Here is a 24,482-nt window from a genome sequence, read left to right as displayed (position 1 = left end):
GTGCACCGCCCCCCGCCCTGTTGCTGGATCCGAGGGTGTCACACTCTGGAGCTGCTCCCACAACCAGAACTCCCTGGCTGGGGCAGCCCTGGAAGAGCTACATAGGGTCACTCCCTACAAATATCCAGCAACAATAGAATGATCCCCCTGTGTCTAATTTTGGAGAGACACCACCCCAACTCTGAGGATGGCAAGAGGCAACGGTGAAAAACAATAATGAGACGAAATCAAAGGAAATACTCTGGCAATATGAATAATCAGAGTAGATCAACTCCCCCAAGGATCAATGGGGCAGACACAGCACAAGATCCCATGCACAAACAAATAGCTGAGATGTCAGAAATCAAATTCAGAATCTGGATAGCAAATAAGATCAAATTAGAATTCCAAGCAGTAAACCAAAAGATGTCTCAAGAATTCAACGAATTCAAAGACCAAATGACCAAAGATTTCGACACATTGAGACAAGAAGTTGCAGCCCTCAAAGATCTGAGAAACACAGTAGAATCCCTCAGTAACAGAATGGAGCAAGCAGAAGGAAGGATTTATGACATTGAAGACAAAGCTTTCGAACGCTCCCAAACTCTCAAAGAGGAAGAGAAATGGAGGGCAAAAACAGATCACTCTCTCAGAGAGCTCTGGGATAATTAGAAGAAAACCAATATTCGTCTTATAGGGATCCCGGAAAGTGATGAAGTGGCTGCACAAGGCACAGAGTCTCTTCTCCATGAGATTATGAAGGAGAACGTTCCAGACATGCCAGGAGACTCTGAAATTCAGATAGCAGAAAGTTTCAGAACTCCAGCAGGACTCAACCTGAATAAGACATCCCCCAGACACATCATAATCAATTTCACTAAAGTTAATATGAAGGAGAAAATTCTGAAAGCAGCAAAAAGAAAGAAAACCATCACCTACAAGAGGAATAATATTAGAATAACTGCAGATCTCTCTGCTGAAACCTTTCAAGCTAGAAGAGGATGGTCATCGACTTTTAATCTCCTAAAACAAAGTAACTTTAAACCCAGGATCCTGTACGCAGCTAAACTGAGTTTCATTTGTGATGGAGAAATTAAATACTTCAACAACATTCACATGTTGAAGAAATTTGTCACAACTAAACCAGCTCTCCAGGATATTCTCACACCTATCGTCCATAAAGACCAGCATAATCCTCCACCACAAAAGTAAACCCACCCATAAAATTTTTATCAAATTCCAACTTCCACATCACAAAAGGATTAAAAATGTCCACTGTACTCTCAAAAGGCTTATCAATATTCTCAATTAATGTGAATGGTTTAAATTGTCCTCTAAAGAGGCACAGGTTGGCTGACTGGATACAAAAACTCAAGCCATATACCTGCTGCAGACAAGAATCTCACCTTGCATTAAAAGACAAGTATAGACTCAAGGTGAAGGGATGGTCATCTATACTCCAGGCAAATGGAAAGCAGAAAAAAGCAGGCGTTGCAATCCTATTTGCAGACGCAATAGGCTTTAAACCAACTGAAATAAGGAAGGATAAAGATGGTAGAACAAAACTTCATATTTGTTAAAGGTAATACTCAATACGATGAGATTTCAATTATTAATATTTATGCACCCAACCAGAACGCACATCAATTTATAAGAGAAACTCTAACAGACATGAGCAACTCGATTTCCTCCACTTCCATAGTAGTTGGAGATTTCAACACCCCTTTAGCAGTGCTGGATAGATCCTCCAAAAAGAAGCTAAGCAAAGAAATTTTAGATTTAAACTTAACCATTCACCATCTGGACTTAACAGACATCTACAGAACATTTCATCCCAACAAAACTGAATACACATTCTTCTCATCAGCCCACAGAACATACTCCAAAATCGATCACATCCTGGGCCACAAATATAACCTCAGCAAATTTAAAAAAACAGAAATTATCCCTTGCATCTTCTCAGACCATTATGGAATAAAAGTTGAACTCAATAACAACAGGAATCCGCCTACCCATACAAGAACATGGAAGCTAAATAACCTTATGCTGAAAGATAGATGGGTTATAGATGAGATTAAGAAGGAAATCACCAAATTTCTGGAACAAAACAACAATGAAGACATGAATTATCTGAACCTCTGGAATACTGCAAAGGCAGTCCTAAGAGGGAAATTTATAGCACTGCAAGTCTTCCTCAAGAAAATGGAAAGAGAGGAAGTTAATAACCTAATGGGACATCTCAAGCAACTGGAGGAGGAAGAACATTCCAACCCCAAACCCAGCTGAAGAAAAGAAATAATCAAAATCAGAGCAGAAGTAAGTGAAATTGAAAACAAAAGAATTATACAACAGATCAATAAATTCGAAAGTTGGTTTTTTGAAAAGGTCAATAAAGTAGATAAACCTTTGGCCAAACTAACCAGGAAAATAAAGTAAAATATAGTAAAATATCTAAATAAAAAAATAAAGTAAAATATCTAATTTCATGCATCAGAAATGATAAAGATGAAATAACAGTAGACTCCTCAGAAATTCAAAAAAATCCTTAATGAATATTACAAGAAACTTTACTCTCAGAAATATGAAAATCTGAAAGAAATCGACCAAAACTTGGAAGTGTGCCACCTACCAAGACTTAGCCAGAACAAAGTGGAAATGTTGAACAGGCCTATATCAAGTTCTGAAATATTATCACCTATACAAAATCTCCCTAAAAAGAAAAGCCCCGGACCAGATGGCTTTATGTCAGAATTCTACCAAACCTTTAAAGAAGAACTAGTACCTATACTAATAAACCTCTTCCAAAATATAGAAAAAGAAGGAATACTACCCAACACATTCTACAAAGCAAACATCACCTTGATACCTAAACCAGGGAAAGGCCCAACAAGAAAAGAAAATTATAGACCAATATCACTAAAGAATACTGATGCAAAAATACTCAATAAGATCCTAACAAACAGAATCCAACAACATATCAAAAAAATTATACACCATGACCAAGTGGGATTTATCCCAGGGTCTCAAGGCTGGTTCAATATACGTAAATCTATAAATGTAATTCAGCACATAAACAAAATAAAAAATAAAGACCATACAATTCTCTCAATTGATGCAGAACCTTTTGACAATATCCAGCATCCCTTCATGATCAGAACACTTAAGAAAATTGGTATAGAAGGGACATTTCTTAAACTAACAGAGGCCATCCAAAGCCAACCCACAGCCAATATCGTACTGAATGGAGTTACATTGAAATCATTTCCACTTAGATCAGGAACCAGGCAAGGTTGCCCATTGTCTCCATTGCTCTTTAACATTGTAATGGAAGTTTTAGCCATTGCAATTAGGGAAGAAAAGGCGATCAAAGGGTATCTACATAGGGTCAGAAGAGATTAAACTTTCAGTCTTTGCAGATGACATGATTTTATATCTGGAAAACACTAGGGATACTACTACAAAACTTTTAGAAGTGATCAAGGAATATAGCAGTGTCTCAGGCTACAAAATCAACACCCATAAATCTGTAGCCTTTGTATATACCAGCAATAGCCAAGCCAAAAAAACAGTCAAGTACTCTATTCCTTTCACAGTAGTGCCAAAGAAGATGAAATATTTGGGAGTTTATGTAACAAAGGACATGAAAGATCTCTACAAAGAGAACTATGAATCTTTAAGAAAAGAAATAGCTGAAGATGTTAACAAATGGAAAAACATACCATGCTCATGGCTGGGAAGAATCAACATTGTTAAAATCTCTGTAGTACCCAAAGCAATATATAATTTTAATGCAATTCCTATCAAAGCTCCATTGTCATATTTTAAAGATCTTGAAAAAAATAATACTTTGTTTTATATGGAATCAGAAAAAACCTTGAATAGCCAAAACATTACTCAGCAATAAAAACAAAGGAGGAGGAATCACGCTACCAGACCTCAGACTGTGCTATAAATCAATAGTGATCAAAACAGCATGGTACTGGCACAAAAACAGAGAAGTAGATGTCTGGAACAGAATAGAGAACCAAGAGATGAATCCAGCTACTTACCATTATTTGATCTTTGACAAGCCAATTACAAACATTCAGTGGGGAAAAGATTCCCTACTTAACAAATGGTGCTGGGTAAACTGGCTGGAGATCTGTAAAAGACTGAAACTGGACCCACACCTTTCACCATTAACTAAGATAGACTCTCACTGGATAAAAGATTTAAACTTAAGACATGAAACTATAAAAATACTTGAAGAAAGTCTAGGGAAAACTCTTGAAGAAATCGGCCTGGGTGAATATTTTATGAGGAGGATTCCCCAGGCAATGGAAGCAGTATCAAAAATACACTACTGGGACCTGATCAAACTAAAAAGCTTCTGCACGGCCAAGAATATAGTAAGTAAAGCAAGCAGACAGCCCTTAGAAGGGGAGAAGATATTTGTAGTTATACTTCCAATAAAGGTTTAATAACCAGAATCCACAGAGAACTCAAACGTATTAGCAAGAAAAGAATAAGTGATCCCATCTCAGGGTGGGCAAAGGACTCGAAGAGAAACCTCTCTAGAGAAGACAGACACGTGAAAAAAAGCTCATCATCCTTAATCATCAGAGAAATGCAAATCAAAACTACTTTGAGATATCACCTAACCCCAGTAAGAGTAGCCCACATAACAAAATCCCAAAACCAGAGATGTTGGCGTGGATGCGGAGAAAAGGGCACACTTCTACACTGCTGGTGGGAATGCACACTAATACGTTCTTTTTGGAAGGATGTTTGGAGAATACTTAGAGATGTAAAAATAGACCTGCCCTTCGATCCTATAATTCCTTTACTAGGTATATACCCAGAAGACCAAAAATCACAATATAACAAAGACATCTGTACCAGAATGTTTATTGCAGCGCAATTCATAATTGTTAAGTCATGGAAGAAGCCCAAGTGCCCATCGACCCATGAATGGACTAGCAAATTGTGGTACATGTATACCATGGAATATTATGCAGCCTTATAGAAAGATGGAGACTTTACCTCTTTCATGTTTACATGGATGGAGCTGGAACATGTTCTTCTTAGCAAAGTATCTCAAGAATGGAAGAAAAAGTATCCAATGTACTCAGCCCTTCTATGAAGCTAATTTATAGCTTTCATATGAAGGCTATAACCCAACTATAGCACAAGACTATAGGGAAAGGGCCAAGGGAGGGGGAAAGTCAGGGTGGAGGAAGGGCAATGGGTGAGGCCACACCTACCGTGCATCTTAGAATGGGTACAGGGGAAACCTACTAAATGCAGAATACAAATGTCTACGTACAATAACTAAGAAAATGCCATGAAGGCTACGTTGAACAGTTTGATGAGAATATTTCAGATTGTATATGAAAGCAGCACATTGTACCTCTTGATTGCACAAATGTACATAGCTATGATTTAACGATTAAAAAAAAAGAAGATGGCATCATTTATAACATTATTGACTAAAAGCTAGTAGTCTTTTTTGGCTTGGCACCTGTAGCTCAGTGGTTACAGTGCCAGCCACATACACCGAGGCTGGTGGGTTCGAACCCAGCCCAGGCCAGCTAAACAACAATGATGACAATCTCAACAAAAAATAGCCAGGCATTGTGGCAGGCACCTGTAGTCACAGCTACTTGGGAGGCTGAGGCAAGAGAATCGCTTAGGCCGAAGAGTTTGAGGTTGCTGTGAGCTGTGATGCCACGGCACTCTATCAAGGGCAACATAGTGAGACTCTGTCTCAGAAAAAAAAATTATTAGGCTTTTAAAATAGTTTCATGAGATACATTTTCAGTATTTTTTCCTATAGCTACCAACAATTACCAGGTAAATAAATAATGGGAGAGAGAGAAAATCCATTCACAATATTCACAAAAATAATACACCCAGGAATAAACTTAATATTGGATGTCTACAGCTGACCCACGAATGACTGAAGAAAACAGCAAAGCTTTTGAGAGATGTTTAAGACTCAATTAAATGGGGAGGTATTCCTTGGGTGAAATTGGGTAAATGTTATAATTAAGAAAAATTTCCCTGAAATTGTTTATAAATTAAGGCTATCCCAGCCAAAATTTTAGTGGAATATTGTGCACTGAAATTGGAAATTGGACTCCAGTAACCTTTAAGTTCATTTGGGAGAATGAACGTGAAAATAGCTGGGGAAGACCTAAAAATGACAGTCAAGAGGGAGAGCTTGCCAGAGCAGGTGTTCAGACACAGGCTAAAGTCAGAGTGACTAGATGGCCCAGTGCTGCTGCCGGTCAGGTAGAAATGACACAGACTGGGAGCTCAGAGCAGATCTGCATTTATGTGAGAATTTAGTGTGCAGCACGTAGAGTGGCCAGCCCCAGCGGTTTGTCTGGGACTGAGGGGTTTGCTGGGGTCAGAGGACTTTCAGTTTCACTAATAAAACAAGATGATTGCTTACCCTACAGCATGAGAAAAAGAATAATCTTTTTGGTAAAGGGTATTGGGATATCTAGGTAAGGTAGTGGTGCCCAAATTTTGCCGTACATTGGAATCACCTGGGGAAGTCTTTATAGCAACCGATGCCTGATTCCTCCTACCGGAGACGTGATGGTTTCATAGGTAAGAAGTTGCCTCAGGATTTTTAGCGGGTAGCAAATTTGGGGCTATATTGGGAAAAACTGAGGTACTTCCTCCCTGTATGTGTTTACTTTTCAGGTGGGTGAAATGTTTAAATGTGAAGAATAAAGGATTCCAGATAGTGGGTAAATTTGCTTGCTTTAAGGGTAGATGTTTGTCCCTTCCCAGGAGAAGTCTGGAACCATCAGACCTGGGGACGGGTGCAGAAAATCATCTCCCACTGTATCTGATAATGCCTGACATCCTACCACTTGCTGAGAGGCCTGCGGTGGTGTCACAGGGGCGACTCGTCACCAGCAGGGGCAAAGGCAAGTCATACTCCATGTCTTGCTAAAAGCTGAATTAGTGCTTGGGAAGGTCAAATGGAGGAACTAATTTATACCAGACAGAAATCTGGTGCAATGGGTTCTATGAATGCACAGTTAAGTGATTTGGAGGACAAATCCAAGAGGTATTCCAGAAGGCGAAAAGGCTGTCAGGGAGGGAAATAAAAAAGACATAGCAGGAAGCTTTCTGTAGCTAAAGTAAGATGTGGGACTTGATAAGGGACCGTGGAATGAATCCCATATAAAGCTACTGAATAAAAGCCCTCATCTACACGGAGACAGATGGAATTTCTGAACTTTGAGTGAACAGAAAATCATACAGGGGTCCAGAAAGCAGGAATGTATTTGTTACCAAGGTATAGACAGCAGATTAGTCTTAAACTGCCTATCTGTGTGCTGTATGGTAGAACATAGTGGAACAGTGTTGGCTGACTATTGCAAATAAGGGTGCAATCCAAGTAACTTATACCCAGCAAAGATACTCCATGTGATTCCAGAATCATTTTATAGACAAAAAAAAGATTACCTCCTAACCAAACAAAATGACTCTAACAATTATTCTAAGGAAATAAAAATGAAATTGCAACAGGTACTTCAAGAGAAAGAAATATTAAAAGCATAGGAAGCAGGCTTGGTACCCTTAGTGCAGTGAATATGGCTGGCAGGTTTGAGCCTGCCGGAGTCAGCTTAACAACAAGGGCAACTGCAACAACAACAAAAAATAGCTGGGTATTGTGGCGGGCACCTGTAGTCCAAGCTACTTGGGAGGCTGAGGCAAGAGAATCGCTTGAGCCCAGGAGTTTGAGGTTGCTGTGAGCTGGGACGTCACAGCACTCTACTGAGGGCAACATAGTGAGACTCTCAAAAAAAGAGTATAGGAAGCAGTTGTGAGTGAGGAATTAAGAATCAAAATCCAAATTATATGGCTACTGGTAGTGTTTCAATGCTTGGGATAAATTCTTCCAAATCATTTGAAAGCTTGGAGAGACAATTTGATGTGATAATGGAAAACAAACTCCTGGTTCTTTTTTAATTCTACTACAGTACCCTCCGTGTTTTAGTTTTTAAAAACTTGGACAAGGATGAAACGATTTCATTTTACTGTGACACATGTATTTGTGTTAGTCCTTATGTCTTACATTGGCCTGGAAGGTGTTTTCTGCAGGTTTGAGTACACATATGCCCATGTGCATATTGCAGATTTTTATCCCCCAAATGACAGAGAAATTTGAAGCTAAGATAGTGCCAGTTGTGCTGTTTGCCTTACCCCGTTCTGACAGTGAAGACATGGAAATCTGGTTGCACATTAGCCATTGTGTTCAGCACATGCTTCTGAGTGACCATTTTGAGTAATGCTGTTCTATTACTGGAGGTTGTATCCAAAATAGTGTGGTTGCTGAGAGCTCTGCGTGTCACTGCTACAGCCTGTCCCTTGCAGGTGGCTGTTCTCTGTGAGTATAAGAAATCATGTTGTGAAATCATGTTTTGTCTTTGAGGCAGGGTCCTCTGGTAATGCTCTTTGGAATTGCCAGTTTGCGGAGTTGGAGATGGCTGCTGAGACACGGCCATTTGCAAGCCCCCGTGGGTGATGGCCAGTGCAGCTTCTGTAGATGACAAGCGTCCTTGGAGTGTAGTCCAGGGTTGGAAGCATGTGGCTCCATCAGGAGTTGTGCTTGTCCTCTGAGTGTCTGGACGAAATCATTTTCTTGTCAGGCTTTTAGGAATATTCATAATGCTGTGGCTGTGACCATCTCATCACTCAGTCTCATAACAAGATGTGTTTTGGGCACCAGTGCAAGCGAGGGGCTGTGTGGGCAGCTCTGGAGGGTATGGAATGTGAAAGGCTTTTAGTTTGTGGCCTAAGCTGAAGAGGTAAGAAAGAGGATGGACAGCGAGGCAAGCTCAGCCTGGGCAGTGACTGCCAGGGTAACAGCTCCTCCTGCCTTCACGCTCCTGACTCCCTGCCAACCCCAGACCCTGTTGCTTCCACTTACCTGAGCACCCACTGAGCCAGTCCTCCAATCTTTTCTCCACTATTTTAAGGTCTCTTTTTTTATTTATTTATTTTTAACTGCAGTAAAATAAACATTACATAGCATTATTTTAAACATATTTAAGCATATGAGCTCTCATTGCTTAAGTGGGCTTCTGGAATAAGTTTTAAAAATAAATGACTACAATGCAACAAAAAAGCACATGTGATATAAACGTATAATTTAAAGAATAAAATGAACATTTGGGGAACCCCTCAGCCAAGTTTTGAATGCCCTGGCTGGTGCCATTCCCTGCTTCCCTTGCTCCAGCCTCTGTCCTCTTTTGGGTCTAGCGAGATGAGGCCCACCGAGAAATTCTGTGCTGAAAATTGCCCTGTGACTCTGTAGATGTCTTGGTCCATTTTCTGATCCTATAAAAGAATAGCTGAGCCTGGGTACTTTATAAACAACGGAGATTTATTGCTCACAATTCTGGAGGCTGGGCAGTCCAAGATGAAGGGGCCGTCATCTGTTGAGGGGCTTCTTGTTATGTCACCTATGGCAGAAGGTGAGAGGCTGAGAGAGAGGGGGCTGGGCTCACTCTTCTAACAAACCCAGTGCTGAGATGACAGCATTAGTCCAAACGTGAGGTCAGAGCCCTCAGGACCTCACCACCTGTTAAAGGTCCCTCCTCTCAAGATAGCTGGATTGGGAGTAAGCTTCCAACACATGAACCTGGGGAGATACACTGAGACCACAGCAGTGTGGTTTGGGGGATAATGTGCAGCGTCCTGGGTGGTGGGTCCAGGCCCTCTCCCAGTTGGGGACCTAGGGGTCCTTGCCGCACTCCTGTGGTGGCACCTGTCTGCACTCCTGTAGGCAGTAGCCACGTCCTGTTCTCCTCTTCCTCCCTCAGCCTCCCTCACCCAGTTCCTGCCTCCTGAGCCCTCAGTCCATGTCCCTGGGGACTTGCGCTGTGCTTCTCTGAATGTTGCTCAGCCTAGATGGTTCCTGCAAGTCTGGTCCCTATAAGGCTGTAGGGGAAGGAAACTAGTAACTGCTGATTCAGACCGAGAAGTGTCAACACCCCTCCTCATCAGTCTTCACTTTTCTTTCTGGGACCAAATGACCTGATGTCATGACCATTTGTCTCGGGCACCTGGGCTACCCACCCCGAGCCGGTGATCCTGGGGAAGAGGGGGCGTCCTGGAGAATTGCTGAGCCTCCCTCCCTTGCTTTTCCTTGAGCTCTGCAGGCCCCTTTCTCTTTGGCAGGGATGACGTAGCTCCTGACAGATGTGTGTTCACGTTGCTCTGAGCAGATGTGGCGGGGGCACCCCTGTGGTGGTGGAGGGGTCCTGTGTGTGTCAGGTGGGCCGGATTCGTGGGGTTCTGACCGTTATTTTCAATATTCCTCCCACAGTGGCTGCCCCCAGGTGGTGATGGCCGCATGAGCATCCACCATGGCCCACCGGAAGCGTCAGAGTGCAGCGAGCGGCATGTTGGACCACAGGGCAAGGCCGTCCCCTGTGCCCCACAGCCAGGAGCCTGAGAGCGAGGACTCTGAGTTGCCGCTGGAGGCGTATGTGCCCAAGGGCCTGGAGCTGGCCACACTGCCGCCGGAGAGTCCCACGCCGGAGGAGCAGGAATGCCACAACCACAGCCCCGACGGAGACTCCAGCTCCGACTACGTGAACAACACCTCCGAGGAGGAGGACTACGACGAGGGTCTGCCCGAGGAGGAGGGCATCACCTACTACATCCGCTACTGTCCCGAGGACGACAGCTACTTGGAGGGCATGGACTGCAACGGGGAGGAGTACCTGGCCCACGGAGCACATGCCGTGGACACGGACGAGTGCCAGGAGGCCGTGGAGGAGTGGACGGACTCGGCGGGCCTGCACCCCCATGGCCACGGGTCTGAAGGGAGACAGGACTACCCGGATGGCCACCTGCCCATTCCAGAGGACGAGCCCTCTGTCCTGGAGGCCCATGACCAAGAAGAGGGCAGCCACTACTATCCCAGGAAAGAGAGCTACCAGGACTGCTACCCCACAGAGGCCAACGGGAACACAGGTGGCACCTCCCCCTACCGCCCGAGGCATGGGGACGGGGAGCTGGAGGACCAGGAGGAGGACATCGACCAGATCGTGGCTGAGATCAAGATGAGCCTAAGCATGACCAGCATTACCAGCGCGAGCGAGGCCAGCCCTGAGCATGGGCCCGAACCAGGGCCCGGGGACTCCACGGAGGCCTGCCTGCCTGGCAAGGCCAGCCACATCCCCAGCAGGCACGAGGCAAGGCCCAAGTCCCTGAATCTTCCCCCTGAGGCTAAGCACCCTGGAGATGTCCAGAGAGGCTTCAAGACCAAGACCAGGACCCCAGAGGAAAGGCCACAGTGGCCCCAAGAGCAGGTAGGACTCTGGCTATCCCCAGGGATGGGGATGTAGGCCTGAAAGCAGGGGACATTCTGGTGCAGCCCCTGCAGATGCTGAAGCCAAAGTGGGAGGAGCTGAGCTCGTCATTTGTTCAGTTATGTGACATGTTGCCTGGATGTACTGACCGCTCTTAAGTTTATTCCGAGATTCGGGTGTAAATACAGCAAAGTCTCATTGAGGGGTTATTGACAATTCCCCAGAAGAGGTCCAGTTCCTCGCCCACTTCCCTAGATCACCTTATGGCAGGGGGGTCAGCAAGGGACCAGCAAGGACATGGGGGCCCCAGTGCTCATACAGGACGGTGGCCGGGGGCGAGGTGGCCTGAGTGCATTTCCCAGTGGCCATGGGGTCTGAGTGACATGTCTCTGAAAGCCCTTGGGCTTGGCCTGATGGGCAATTAGCTGTGAATAACTGTTTGAAGGCTTGACAAAATCTTGGAGATGAAATGCATGCTAATGAGGGTAGTGGATGTGCACATAACTCTGCCTTCTTTTAATTATAGCAAAGTGAGCATGTATTTTAATAAATACTTTGAAAAGCTGCCTTTCAAAAAAAAATGAGGACCCTCTGTGAGTATATAAAGAAGATGTGATTATTGGGCTTGTGTGAAGGAACTTCTGTTTGATCAGTTGTGTGGACTGCTTTCATATTTTTTAAAGCCTTAATTATTTTTGTCCCCAGAAGAGTTCATGAGTTTGAATATTTATTATCTGTGTAGTGAGGACTTGTGTTTGGAATGTAAATCGTATCAATGTGCTATTAGATTTCCAGAGCTTGTATTTTCATGCCTTTTGTTTTTTTCTAAAGAGCATCGGGGTCACTTGACTTTGCTTTGGAGGTTTTTCTGTCATTCAGGCAATTCTGCCTTCACTGGGGGTCTGTGGGCTATAAAGAAACTGCCATTTGCTAACCGATTTGGCAGAGCTCTGGGCTGCCGGCTAGAGTACCTCCATCTTCTTCCGTTGGTGGCAATGCCTGGCTTGTCCCCCGACAATGGTGATGGCCCTGCAGGGATTGACACAGGCTACACAGGGACACATGGCGTGCTGCGTCTTGTGACAAATGGCATCCTTGGCCAGGTTCTCATTAGAGAGAATATCTGTAGAGCCTGGTGGGGAGTGAGCAAGGCTCACACCAACCACATGCTAATTTGAAGGACAATCCACAAACCTCTGGATTAGAGAGCTGGGAGGTAAATGAGTGGGAATCATGAATGAATGAATGGGTAGCATTTGTTGTTTAAAAGGGCAGGTGGAAGGGGGGGGGGGCCATCTCAGACCACCAAGGAAGACCAGGAGGACATCTGCTCTCTGAAGAAGTAGCTTCTCTCCCCAAGTAGGGTATGTCCTGGAAGTAAAAGCTCACTTGAGCTGGTTAATAATCCTACCACTTTTTTTTTGTGTGTGTGCTGTATTCATTCATTCATTAACAATTTCATCAAAGAGAGAGCCCAGAATCCCAGTGCAGGGCTGCCAATGACCCTGAGACTCTGGCCCCTGAGTGCTCTTTTTAAGGACTCTACAGGACAAGATCTTCAACATCTTAGAGGTTTGAATAACCTGTTCCAGATGAGGAAATCTTTGAAGTTTGACCAGAAAGTGCCACTGGTAATAGAAATCACCTTGAAAGCAATATTGTATATGAAGGCTGTGCACATAGAACGTGGTGGTAGACTACTTGACGTCACACCTTGCTTTCCTGAAAGCAATCGTCACTCTCTCCGGTACAGCTAGACTGATTAGGCCTGGCCTCAAACAGGTGCACAGAGCACCCATGAGTCACAAGTCCAGTGTTACCTGTATACTTAGTGTAGTATCTCCTATAGTTGAGACTGTAATTCTAAAAAAAACAAGTGGAGAAATGGGTAATGCTGGTTACCTTGACGCTTTAGACTGGCTTCTGAAAGTGTGGTCCGTGGCCCAGCAGCCCTGGCCTCAATGGGGAGCTGTACCTCTGAACTTCTGAATCCAAGTCTGCGTTCCAGCAGGATGCCACTTGGATTGGGAAGGTGATGCTATAGCTGATGTTGGTCGGAGGAAAATGCAATAGCATTCCACGCTTTCCAGTACCTCACAAACTGAGCAGCCTGTATGTGGTCATTGCGTGGATGACTAGAGTGCCCTAGAGTTAGAGAAAAGGGGAACGTGAAAAGTGAGTTCTCCGCAGTCCCTACCACACCCTCCGGGGTGAACTGTTTCCATTGCTCGGGTTCCTTTCAGGCTGAAGCTCAGAGCAGGAATAGTGTGTGTAGCCATCATCATGCCCCATAGGTTATTTTGTCGTTCAGCTTTTAAAATCTGATGACACATTATAAACATTTCTATGTCTTGCCACAAAATTTTCATGATTATTTTTACAGAGCGATGTGCCCTATAATTTATTTGTCTATGAATATTCTGCCAGTGAGCATGCAGGCCACGGATGGCATTTTCTTTATACATAAAGCTGGCACGGATGTCTTTGTACAAATCGTGTTTTCGTGCCTTTGGTTTATTGCCTGAGGACAGACGCCCACGCCATACATCATGTTGGCCCTTTCCCCACGATTACCTTGTCCAATTGTTTCTCTTTTTCTATGAATGTGTGATCCGTGCCCTTTATCTTTCAGGCTTTTGATGCTTTCCCATGTCATGGGAGCACTTTATAAACGATAAGCTGTTCCTTTTTACTGCAGATGTTCTCTTTAGTATGTTTTCATTTGCATTTCGGTCATGTTATTTTCATCATCTCTGTAGTGTTTTTAAGATACTGATGACTCATCTATCACCTTTCCATCTCCTTAGGCATCAAGGGAATTAAGTGGTTTCTACCCATTAAGTGAATACTACCCATTCATTCATTCATGATTCACTCATTCGCCTCCGAGCTCTCTTCCCAGACTACTCAGTCTGAACTCACAGAGGATATTGCTTTAGTCTGGCTGATGTGAAAAATGAGTTGCTCCATGGGGTAGGCATTGGACTGTGTTGCCTGTGGGGCGCTCATACACATTTTAAGAAGCTGCACTTCCCACCTGAGCAACTCTGATGAGACTGGGAGGTCTATGCTGGGTGGAGAGTCTGATGTGGGACACACAGGGAAGATGTAATTTCTAAAATTGTAGGAAGGCAGGATGGGGACCAGAAAAACCTGTATGTGAGTACTAAAAACAAAAAGTTCCTTTGAAGTAATGCCAACACCAACCTAAAATGGTGATGATGGAAAGGCTGTCACCTTTGTCACCATCGGGACCCCTGGCCTTCTGCAGATGTAGTGCTTCTGGTCATTTGTGGAAAGTCCTTGGGTGACGGTGGAGGTGCCAGCAGGGTGGTGACTGCCGGTCCCATGCCAGGTGCATTGTGAATATGATCTCGGTAAGTCCTAGAACAACCCAGAGAGATGGGACCAGGCAGCTGAGATAGGAACCTCAGTCGGGAGAGGGGACTGCATCATGCCCAAACTCAGCTTCAAGCCAGTGTACAGTGCAGCCCTCCGAGAGCCTCTAGAGCAATGGTTCTCAGCCTTCCTAATGCCGCGGCCCTTTAATACAGTTCCTGTGGGTTGCGACCCCCAGGTTGAGAACCGCTGCTCTAGAGGCTCTCCGAGGGCTGCACTCATGACCCAGTTCTGTGCAGTCTGCATCTGAGCTCCCTGCTCGAGGATGAGTTAGTGGGGTGACCTGTGCAGTACCCTCCTGTGGCCTGTCTTGCTGTTAAAAGTCTTGGTATGCACTGTTGTTTGCCATGAGCATGTCATGGTGCCAGTGAGGTGACACGTAGACTTGGAAGCTTCTGGCCTATAAAACTGTCCAAATCTTGGGTGTGGCTAATGTGCCCAGTCTTCCCGGGGGCTCAGGTCATGGAACAAACAAGTCCAATACAGATGATTTCAGTAGCATTTTTCATTGACATGAAATACTAATTTTCCACTCATGCAACGATTAAGGAACACATGAGCAGGGTCCAGCCAGGCTCACGTTGAGAGCACTGGTGGAATGGGTGTTGACACCCCTACCTTCCTGGTCTTGGAGAGAGCACATTCTTTCATTCACTCTGACTTTCTCTCCTGCTCAGAGCACCTCGGCCTGAGGCCCTTCCAAGAAGACTGTTAAGATGCATTCTTTTACTAAGGTTGTTTCTCTCCCTCAAAGACTGTTTCTCTCTCTCTCCCCCTTCTGCTAAGGCGAATAGCCCTAAGGCACCTAAGGGTAATTGTTCCTGAGCAAGGTAGCACAGAGGTTTGCAGATGTTTGCAGATGTCTGGAGAGATGTGACTGTGGACGGAGGCCTCCGCGGCTGCCCAGCTTGGCCCCACCTCTGCAGGGACGAGTGCCAGTGGCTACCACTGTCCCATCTGGGGTGCTACTTATTGGGGCCTGGGACTGGCCAGGTCTCCCGCCCCGGCTTATTTATTGTCCAGATGCAAACTGCTGTGCTATCTTGCTCGGGAACAATTAACCTTAGGTGCCTTAAGGCTATTCGCCTTAGCAGAAGGGAGAGAGAGAAACAGTCTCAGTAAGGCCCTCTGAGCAGGAGAGAAAGAGTCCCGGTGAGCGGGGCTGTGAAAGAACTAGCTCTCTTGACTGCCTTCTCCTGCAGTTTCTTATAGATGTAACCCTGTGTCTTCTTGCAGCACAGGTGTAGAGACTGCCTGTCAATGATCTTGTCCAGGAGCTCTTCCTATTAAGGAGCGCTGAAACCTTTCCCCTTTTCACTGAGGTGTTATATTACTGAGATGTTACCAGTGTTCCTTATAATTACAGCGTGTTCCGAGCTTAGCTCTCACTTCTCCTTGCCATGAGCTATATGGTCTGCTACAGACAAGCTTTGTGGACCTGCGATGTCCTCGTGTTCCTCCCTGGAACAGAGTGGTTTGCTGCCCAGTGCTTCCCGCTGGCAACGCCACACTCCTGGACCACATTGTGAGAGCCTGTTGATCCAGTACCAAAGTCCTGGGTCTGTGGGTTTTGTGAGCATCTGCGCTTAGCGGGGACGGGACTGATTGTTCTGGAGTCCACCTCCCCCGCCCCGTCACCTTGCAACATCTGTCAGGAGATACGCCACTCTGAAAAAGTCTGCTGTGCCTGACATTCTCCCTGTAGAAACAGATTCCTTTATACCACAGAGACGTCTGAGGCTGCAGGCATTCTCTGTCCACAAACTCTCGGCCCTCGAGTCAGAGGTGATTTACACAAGCGTGCAGAGCAGCTCCCCTCTCAGGACAGCAGACCAAATACATGTTTGGATTATTTGGAGCTTTCATGATTTCTGTTTATTACCAGCCCAGCCAGTGCCTTCTAAAAAGGAGCCCTCTGAACAATAGAAAAACTCTATTGTCGCCAACTCTATACAACAGTTAAAGTGAGGCTGATAGAGGCCAGGGGCACCCGGAATGTCCTCACTGCTCACTGTAGTGGTGCTGCGGCCGAGACTCGGTATTCCAGTCTTGGTTTGCTTTCAGGAGGACCTTTTGAATTGCAGCAGGCATGCTGAGGCTGAATAGGGAGGGAGGGTGCCGAGTGCACAGGAGACTTTGGGCTGCCCTCCCCAGGGGAGGCAGCGGCACCTGTTTTCAGCTGGGGGCTCCCGCTCCGTCCCGTTCAGCATCACACGAGGCAGGAATTAGCACCACCGCTTTACAGTGGAGCCTGAGCTCCATGCGGTTGTTGGTGCCCAGGTGCCCTCCCTCTGTTGGCACGGAGGGGCAGCAGGCGTGCAGGCAGGCAGTCATGCTGAGGTGTGTGTGTGGGGGGGGGGGCGGGGGGCTTTGGTGCTTGCCCTGTGCCCAGGAGAGAGCAGTCTGTCAAGCCTGGCCCACAGGTAGGTAGGACAGAGCTGGAAAGACAGCCAGTGGGTGGTGCTGAGGACAGAGGTTTGCAGGGGGTGTTGGGGCGGGGCCTGGGAAGGAGAAGGTCCTCACCAGCTTCCGGCCCCTGTGGAGCACAGTTGGCCTCTTCCTTCCTGCATCCCTGTCCCTGGATCTGCAGCGCCCACCCCTCTGTAGCCCTCCAACCCCTCTGCCCACCCTGGAGCCGGGCCCCCACAGCCCTGCGTTTGCACGTGGGAGGCGGCACGGGAGGTTTCCCTGTTCCTGTCCTGAGCTGCTTCCCACTGTCCTCCTCACCAGCGCTCCGGCAGGGTGGCCACTGTTGTTACTCCCAGCACAACCTTGAGAGACAAAACCCCACATGTTGACCACATGCTGACCACATGTTGACCCACAGTCAGCCCCTTGCTGACTCTGCCCAAGCTTCCTAGCTCCAGGACCTTGCTTCCAGTCTGTGCAAGCTCCGGCTTCCTTGCTCCAGTCAGTAATTGCCTTTTGAGATGTTTTTTATTTTAATGAAGTCTCTTGACAACATATCCAGAGGTGGTCGTTGTTGTCATAGAGCAGGAATCTGGAATTGCATATAGTGCTTTTAAAATCTAATTAAAATCAGGGTTTCTGAAACATTCTTTCTATTGTCCAGGAAGATCATGCAGAGCCTTCTGCTAATAGTGGTCTAGAAAGTGCTCCCACGCCCGGTCCTTGGCGACCTCACAGGTTAGGAAGATAGGTGCCACCACCAGGAAGCCTGGGTGCCCCCTACCCCCTCCACTGCAGCGGCTCCAGGCTCTGGGACATTCTGGATGGGACTGGCACCATCCACTGCCCATCTCCTGGGGCTGTGGGGAGGAGAGTTGATTTGTCAGTGTCTGGAGGACAGTGAGGGGTGTGGATGGACACCCTGGAGATGATGATGATGATGAGTCTCTTGGGTCTGGAGAAGAAGTTGGGTGAGGCCTTATACACGGTCAGGTCTGTGCCATGCAATTCAGGGCAGGAACCCCTAGTGGCATGGACGGTACCCCTGCCCAAGGGAGGGGTGGGGCAGGTTGAGAGGAAGACCAGAGCTGGCTGGGGCCACACTGGAGCCAGTCCCGTCGGGCTGCTCCCCAGGGGCCCTCAGCCTCTCCCCTTCTTGCAGGTGGTTTGTGAGCATGGCCTCTCCCCTGCTGGGGCGGCTCCTGCGCCATCTGGGTGCATCCTCAGCCTCTTTCTGCACCAGAGCCTCTGATTTAGGGGACACAGCTCCAAGGGATACCCTGATTTTCCTACACCTATGCTCCTCCTTCTGTGCAGACAAACTGGGCTCAGGACCACTTGTCTCTCAATAATTTCAAGTGCTGGGGCTCTCTCAACCTCAGTGCCTTCTCCCAGGTTCCACCCGTAACTGCTGCTCTCCCCCGCCAGGCTGCTCTTGGTTTCCTGGGCTCTACACTCCCTCCCTTGTAGCCCCTGCAAATTGTACCTGGGATGCTGCAGACTCTGGGGGTGCTCAGGTGAAAATGGCATCATCCTGCTTTGTTACACTCATTCCTGAAGGAACAGGTGCGTAGAGACTCCACACCTGTTCCCAGGTCGGGGTGGTGCTCAGGAGAGGTGCCCACTCTGCCTACAAGTTCCTGGAAGCTTTGGGGATGGGCCCCAGTGTGGGTGACAGGCAGAGGGTCTCTGGGCTTTGGAATGCTGACCATGGAGGTGTGTGGGTGTCCTCAGCACAGAGCAGGGCTGGAAGAGGACCTATGTTGGGAACGGTGATGCAAGAGGGACAGAGTGGGCTGCTGTGGTCAGGAGGGGAGCCAGGGGCATGGGGCTCCCTGGGCCTAGACAGCTCTGGTGAACTGGGTGGGCAGAGGGTCACCCTGGGGATAGCAGGGGTGGATGGGCAGGATCTGCAGGGACATTCAGCCGGGACCTGAGGAGGCACCAGGGGTGCTCAGCGTGCGTGTGTGATGCTGACCTGAATTGCACTAATTTGCCAGTGAAGTGTCCAGGGCAGATTGCAGGGAATGAGAGGATGGGCATGGGACCCAGTGGATCTGTGTGCACCTGCTCCCGGAGGCCCCGTGCCACCCGTCCTTGGGCCCCTGTGTACCAAAGGCTCAAGAGACATCTGTCTGACAAAACTGGCTGGTCCTGGATGTTCCCCAGGAAGTGGAGGGCTCCAGGCAGAATCTATAGAAACATCTGTTTAGGGAGAAAGACCCCATTGCTGCACACCCAGAGATGCACATGTCACATGTGGAGTGCTCAGCTGAGATGCGGCAGCGTGGTGATGGCAGTCCTGGGGTTTTCACCTCAGTGCATTCAGATGGCAGCCAGTACTAATCACTTACTAAAAAAACACAAGACGATGGTAATAGGGGTCCAGCAAGAATCACGTCCAATCCCACGTCAGACAACACCACGACAGGAAAACCAAGCACAACTCAGACACATGGAGAAAGGAGGGTGGGATGGAACCTCCGTGACCTGCTGAGTCCACATCTGTGAGCCGATTCCACAGCCAGCTTTTACAGAAGGGAAGCTGGCCCCTGTCCAGTGGAGCCCAAGCCAGGGCAGAAATAATTGGGGCTGGTCTTTTTTTTTTTTTTTATTAAACCATAGCTGTGTACATTAGTATGATCATGGGGGCTGGTCTTAGAGAAGGTGGTTGTCTGGCTCCTCCTGTTTGGTCCTGGTCCATGGAAGAGCCAGGAGGCCTGGGTGCCGCTGGGTCTGCCACACAGGTGGGTGCATCCAGGAACTGTGCAGGTCTGGGAGCCTGAGCTGGACTTTGAACGGGGAGATGCTGCCCCCTAGGAGCCGTCAGGTTGTTGGGGGTCTTACCCATTCCCTCTCTTCCCTCTCCGGTCAGCCCTCCTTTCCTCTGGCCCACACACTTGCAAGTGGCCTCTGCTTCTGCCTCTGGGACTTGTGTGCCCACTGTGCTTCCTGAAGCAGCCCTGTCCTGCCCAGGACTTCTCACCCAGGCTTTCGACCCCCTTCTTCCCCTTTAAACAGCCCCTGGATCCAGAGGGCGGTGTATGAGCTTCATGCTTACCAGCTCTGGGTCTGCTGACTTTGGAGTATTATGCCCTTGGATGCAGATGCACCTGCCTCCTGCTCCTCAGGTGGGCTCCACCAGGACCAGCCCACGCCCCGGCCAGGTCTCTCAGCTGCTTCTGGGTTCCTTTGGCTGCTCCCTTATCTTTTTTTCTTTTCTAGTCACTGAAAGTAGGAGGTCTTCCTTGCTGTGATCTCTTCCCTGACACATTCCTTCACACATTTGTTCATTCATTTATTCCGGGGCCCATGTATATAAAAGACAGCATTGTAGCTACTTGTAGAAATAGGGGTGTTCATCTTCAAGAGAGGGGGGTAATCCGGCCTGGAAACCTGCTCTGAAAACAGGAATGATGGTGGATCAGGGTTCCTCTTGCTGCGTCATCCCATCGTATTTGCAAATGATGGGAAATGGTACAATATAAATCGCTGTCCGGGGTTTTCTCTTGCTTAAAATTTCATTAACACTTAACCTCAGCCCCCTTCTGAATTCCAAGAAGAAAGAAATGATGAATTAATCCAAGAGATTCTGTCTCCCAAAATACAGGCAGTTTGGCCTGTGTTTGGAGATCACAGCCAGGTAATTTTTTCAGGTATTTGTGGGAGGGTCGTTTGCTCTCTGAGCCACAGTCAGAGTGATAAAGCGCAAAAGAAAAGTCAACGGAAGGAAGTGCTGGCCCCTGCCACTGCAAACATGAGCCTTGAGGATGTTATGCTCAGGGAAAGAACCAGCCACAAAAGCATGAACACTGCGTGATTACATCTGTGAGTTCCTAGAGACAGGAAGTAGAATGGTGGGTACTAGGGGCCGGGGGAGGGGGAAGGTGAAACTGAAGTTTCAGTTGGGAACATAAAAATGTTCTGGAGATGAACGCTGGTGGCGGCTGAATGTACAGATGGTTAAGATGGTAAATTTTATGTTACGTATATTTACCACAATAAAAGAAATAAAGAACAGAAAAGGCTTTTGACTCATTAACTGCCTAGAGCCAATCTGGCCCACACAAACAGGCAAAAGCATTTGAGTCAACCCAAACTAGACCCTGCATCGCTGACAACCCCCCGACACCCTCCTTCTGTTCTCAGTTTCATTTAATTCTTCTCTAATTTGGGTTATTTTGGTTATTTCTTTTCTTCTGCTGGGTTTGGGATCGGATTGTTTTCCCTTTTCCAGGTGCCCCTCGGGTTGCTAACTTGTCTTTCTCTTTCCTTGATGAAAGCATCTAATGCTGTAAATTTCCCTTGTAGGACTGCCTCTGCGGTGTCCCACAGGTTTTGATAGTTTGTGGCTTCGTCCCTGTTTTGTTCCAGAAATCCAGTGATCTCCTTCCCAAGGACATTGTCTTTGACCCAGCTGTTATTCAGCACAAAGTTACTCAGTTTCCTTGACTTTACGGACCACCTCCTTAGGTTGACCTAATTTGCAAAGCCTGGACATGCACCACATTAACGTATCAGCACAGCAGACCCAGTGCCTTATGCTGACCACCTCTGTATGTTGGCCAGTTTGTTTTTGTTGTTGCTGTTGTTGTTTTTTGTAGACATAGAGTCTCACTTTCTCGCCCTTGGTAGAGTGTTGTGGCATCACAGCTCACAGCAACCTCCAACTCCTGAGCTTAGGTGATTCTCTTGCCTTAGCCTCCTGAGTGGCTGGGACTACAGGCGCCTGCCACGAACGCCCAGCTATTTTTTTGTTGCAGTTCGGCAGGGGCTGGGTTCGAACTCTCCACCCTCAGTATATGGGGCCTGCGCCCTACCCACTGAGCCACAGGCGCTGCCCTGTTGGCCAGTTTGTTACAGTCCCCTGGATGGTCAGCTCACAGAGGTTGTACTGTATTGTTAAATCCACCTTTAAAATAGCAGCCAATTCTGCTACTCCTCTTTTCCACAAGTTTAAGCAAATCAAATATTTTACTTTGTGTGTATTCATAAAAGTTGAATGGGTAGCTAATTGGATCATTGCTATCAGCTCCACATATTATCTGGTGAAACTTAATTTTCAAATTATGACTCGTAGGACTTGGTTTTAGCATTTGTAGCCTTAGGTAGTTTCACTGAGACTAAACTTCATGTAGGAATCTTATTACCTGCAGGCATGGACTTCTCCTATTAGGAGAATGCAGAGCTGGCCTCCGCAGAGCAGTGGAAGTTAAATACTGCAGAAAATGCCCCCAGAAATCAGTCTCAAATTGACTGAGAATTGGCCATTTAGTATCCATTTGACTTGGGTAACAGTTTCCTTCGTTTTCAGATGTGAAGCTAGTTTTCTCAGAATGTGGTCAAGGCTCAAGGCCAAGTGTGGGAGCTGCCAGGGGATAAAGGAGAGGTGATAGGTCAGGCCCCCTGGAGAAGCACAGGGGATTCTTCAGCTCCAGGAAAGCTCAGTGATGCTCTTTAGCCCCTGTCAGTGGGTTGCTGTCACTAAACTCTACATACACAGGACTTCTGGCCTTTAAAATAGCAGGTTGGAAACATTGCAAGTGTTTGCGACAAACTTGTAGAACCAAGGGCAGAAGCAGCCAGGGCTGGCCCCTCCGCAGCAGTTTTAGGAAGGGTTGGTGTAGATTTTCTCATTTGAGAATTGAACAAAGCGGAAGGGAATATTCTTTTGTTCTGTAGCACTGGTGGGTGTAAGCGGCAGAACTCCTACCGTCCCCACCCAGTGTGGCAGAAGGTATGTGACACAGGAGGCTGGAGAGTACAGTGTCTATAGTTGCTGGGCAGCTACCTGGACATCCCACGCCTAGATGGCCCCCTTGCCCCTGGCCATCTCCTGCTTTGCCTGTGGGTTGGTCACCTGCACAGGCTGGTGGGTGAGCGTCCCATGGGCCTTTGTGCTTAGCTGACATGGATCTCGTAGGTGAAGGCAGTATGTTTTAGATCCTGACACAGTGCTGGTTTCTCTGGTTCTCACATTATTTTTATTTTTTTTCCCATTAAATTTAAATTGTAGGAAAGTACACACATTACAAAATTTACCTTTTTTTTTTTTTTGAGACAGAGTCACACTCTGTGCCCTGGGTAGAGTACCGTGGCGTCACAGCTCACAGCAATCTCAAACTCCTGGGCTAAGCAATCCTCCTGCCTCAGCCTCCCAAATAGCTGGGACTACAGGCGCCTGCCACAACGCCTGGCTAGTTTTTCTATTTTTAGTACAAACAGAGTCTTGCTGTTGCTCAGGCTGGTCTCAAACTCCCGAGCTCAAGCAATCCACTAGCTTCAGCCTCCCAGAGTTCCTTGGATTATAGGTGTGAGCTACCACACCCAGCTAAAATTTATCATTTAAACCATCTTAAAATGTACAATTTAGTGGCATTTTGTAGAATTCTACACAGCCACCTCCACGATCTTATTTCAAAACATTTTCATTGCCTGAAAAGGAGACTCTGTCCTAAGCGTCACTTCCCACTCTCTCCTCCCTGCCCCAGGCAGCAACCCGTCTGTCCCTTGCTCTGGGGTCTTGCCTGCTGTGGACATTGTGTCTGCTCATTCTACCTGGAGTAAGGTTTTTGGGTACACGTCACAGCGTGGGTCAGCATCTCTCCCTGCTGGTGGACAGACGACGCCCCACTGGATGGCTACCCCACGTTTGATTTCTTCCCTCCTCTCTTGTGGCCCTGTGGGCTGTGCCTACCTTCTCATAGCCGTGAACTTGCCTGTGCACGTTTTTGTGTAGATACTTGTTTTTAGTTCCTTTGGGCGTGTGGCTGGGGTGGAGTTGCTAGGTCACGTGGCCATTCCCTGTGTACCTTTTTTAGGAACTAAAAACGTTTTTCACAGTGACAGAACCTTTTATATTGCCACCGGCAATCTAGGAGGGTTCTGATCACTTTCAAAAGAAAAAAATCTAACCGCCCTTTAACAGCCTGGATGGTTTGGTCTCTGGGCTCCTCTCTTGAGCCTTCACCTTGGCTTATCCCACTAGGATCTGAGGCCAGCAGAACCCCTGGGCTCAGTCTCCACATTGGACTGGGAGCTGTCCCAGGTCAGGGCCTTTGTTGCATGGGTCTTCCCGTCCTCAGTGAGAGGTGCTCTGCACAGCGTAGGCCGTATGATGGCACTTGCTCAGGACTGGCCATGTAGACAGGTTTTGGACAGTGCTTAATGAAGCATCACAATACAGAGGAAAAGCTGGGTGCAGGTGCTAACAGCTGTAATCCCAGCACTTTGGAAGGCCAACTCAGGAACACTACTGAAGGCCAGGAGTTCAAGAGAAGCTCGGGCAGCATAGCAAGACCCAGTCTCTACAACAATTAGCCAGGCATAGTGGCACTTGTCTGTAGTTCCATCTATTCAAGAGGCTGA

At 47.2% G+C, this 24,482-nt stretch overlaps 1 protein-coding gene across 6 annotated transcripts in view; it reads left to right on the top strand.

The window, feature by feature from the left end:
* Positions 1 to 24,482, top strand: part of APBA2 (amyloid beta precursor protein binding family A member 2) — a 289,264-nt gene that overhangs the window by 217,083 nt on the left and 47,699 nt on the right. For all 6 annotated transcript variants that reach the window (XM_053581965.1, XM_053581966.1, XM_053581960.1 and 3 more), the window contains one exon: positions 10,316 to 11,306. In XM_053581965.1, the coding sequence (XP_053437940.1) occupies positions 10,356 to 11,306 (951 nt within the window). In that variant the 5' untranslated portion in view covers positions 10,316 to 10,355. The remainder of the gene's footprint in view (positions 1 to 10,315; positions 11,307 to 24,482) is intronic.

Source organism: Nycticebus coucang, chromosome 2 (assembly GCF_027406575.1).
Source record: "Nycticebus coucang isolate mNycCou1 chromosome 2, mNycCou1.pri, whole genome shotgun sequence".
NCBI classification, from domain to species: domain Eukaryota; kingdom Metazoa; phylum Chordata; class Mammalia; order Primates; family Lorisidae; genus Nycticebus; species Nycticebus coucang.
The sequence above is the reverse complement of the archived record's forward strand: the minus strand, read 5'-3'. Positions and strand labels throughout refer to the sequence as shown.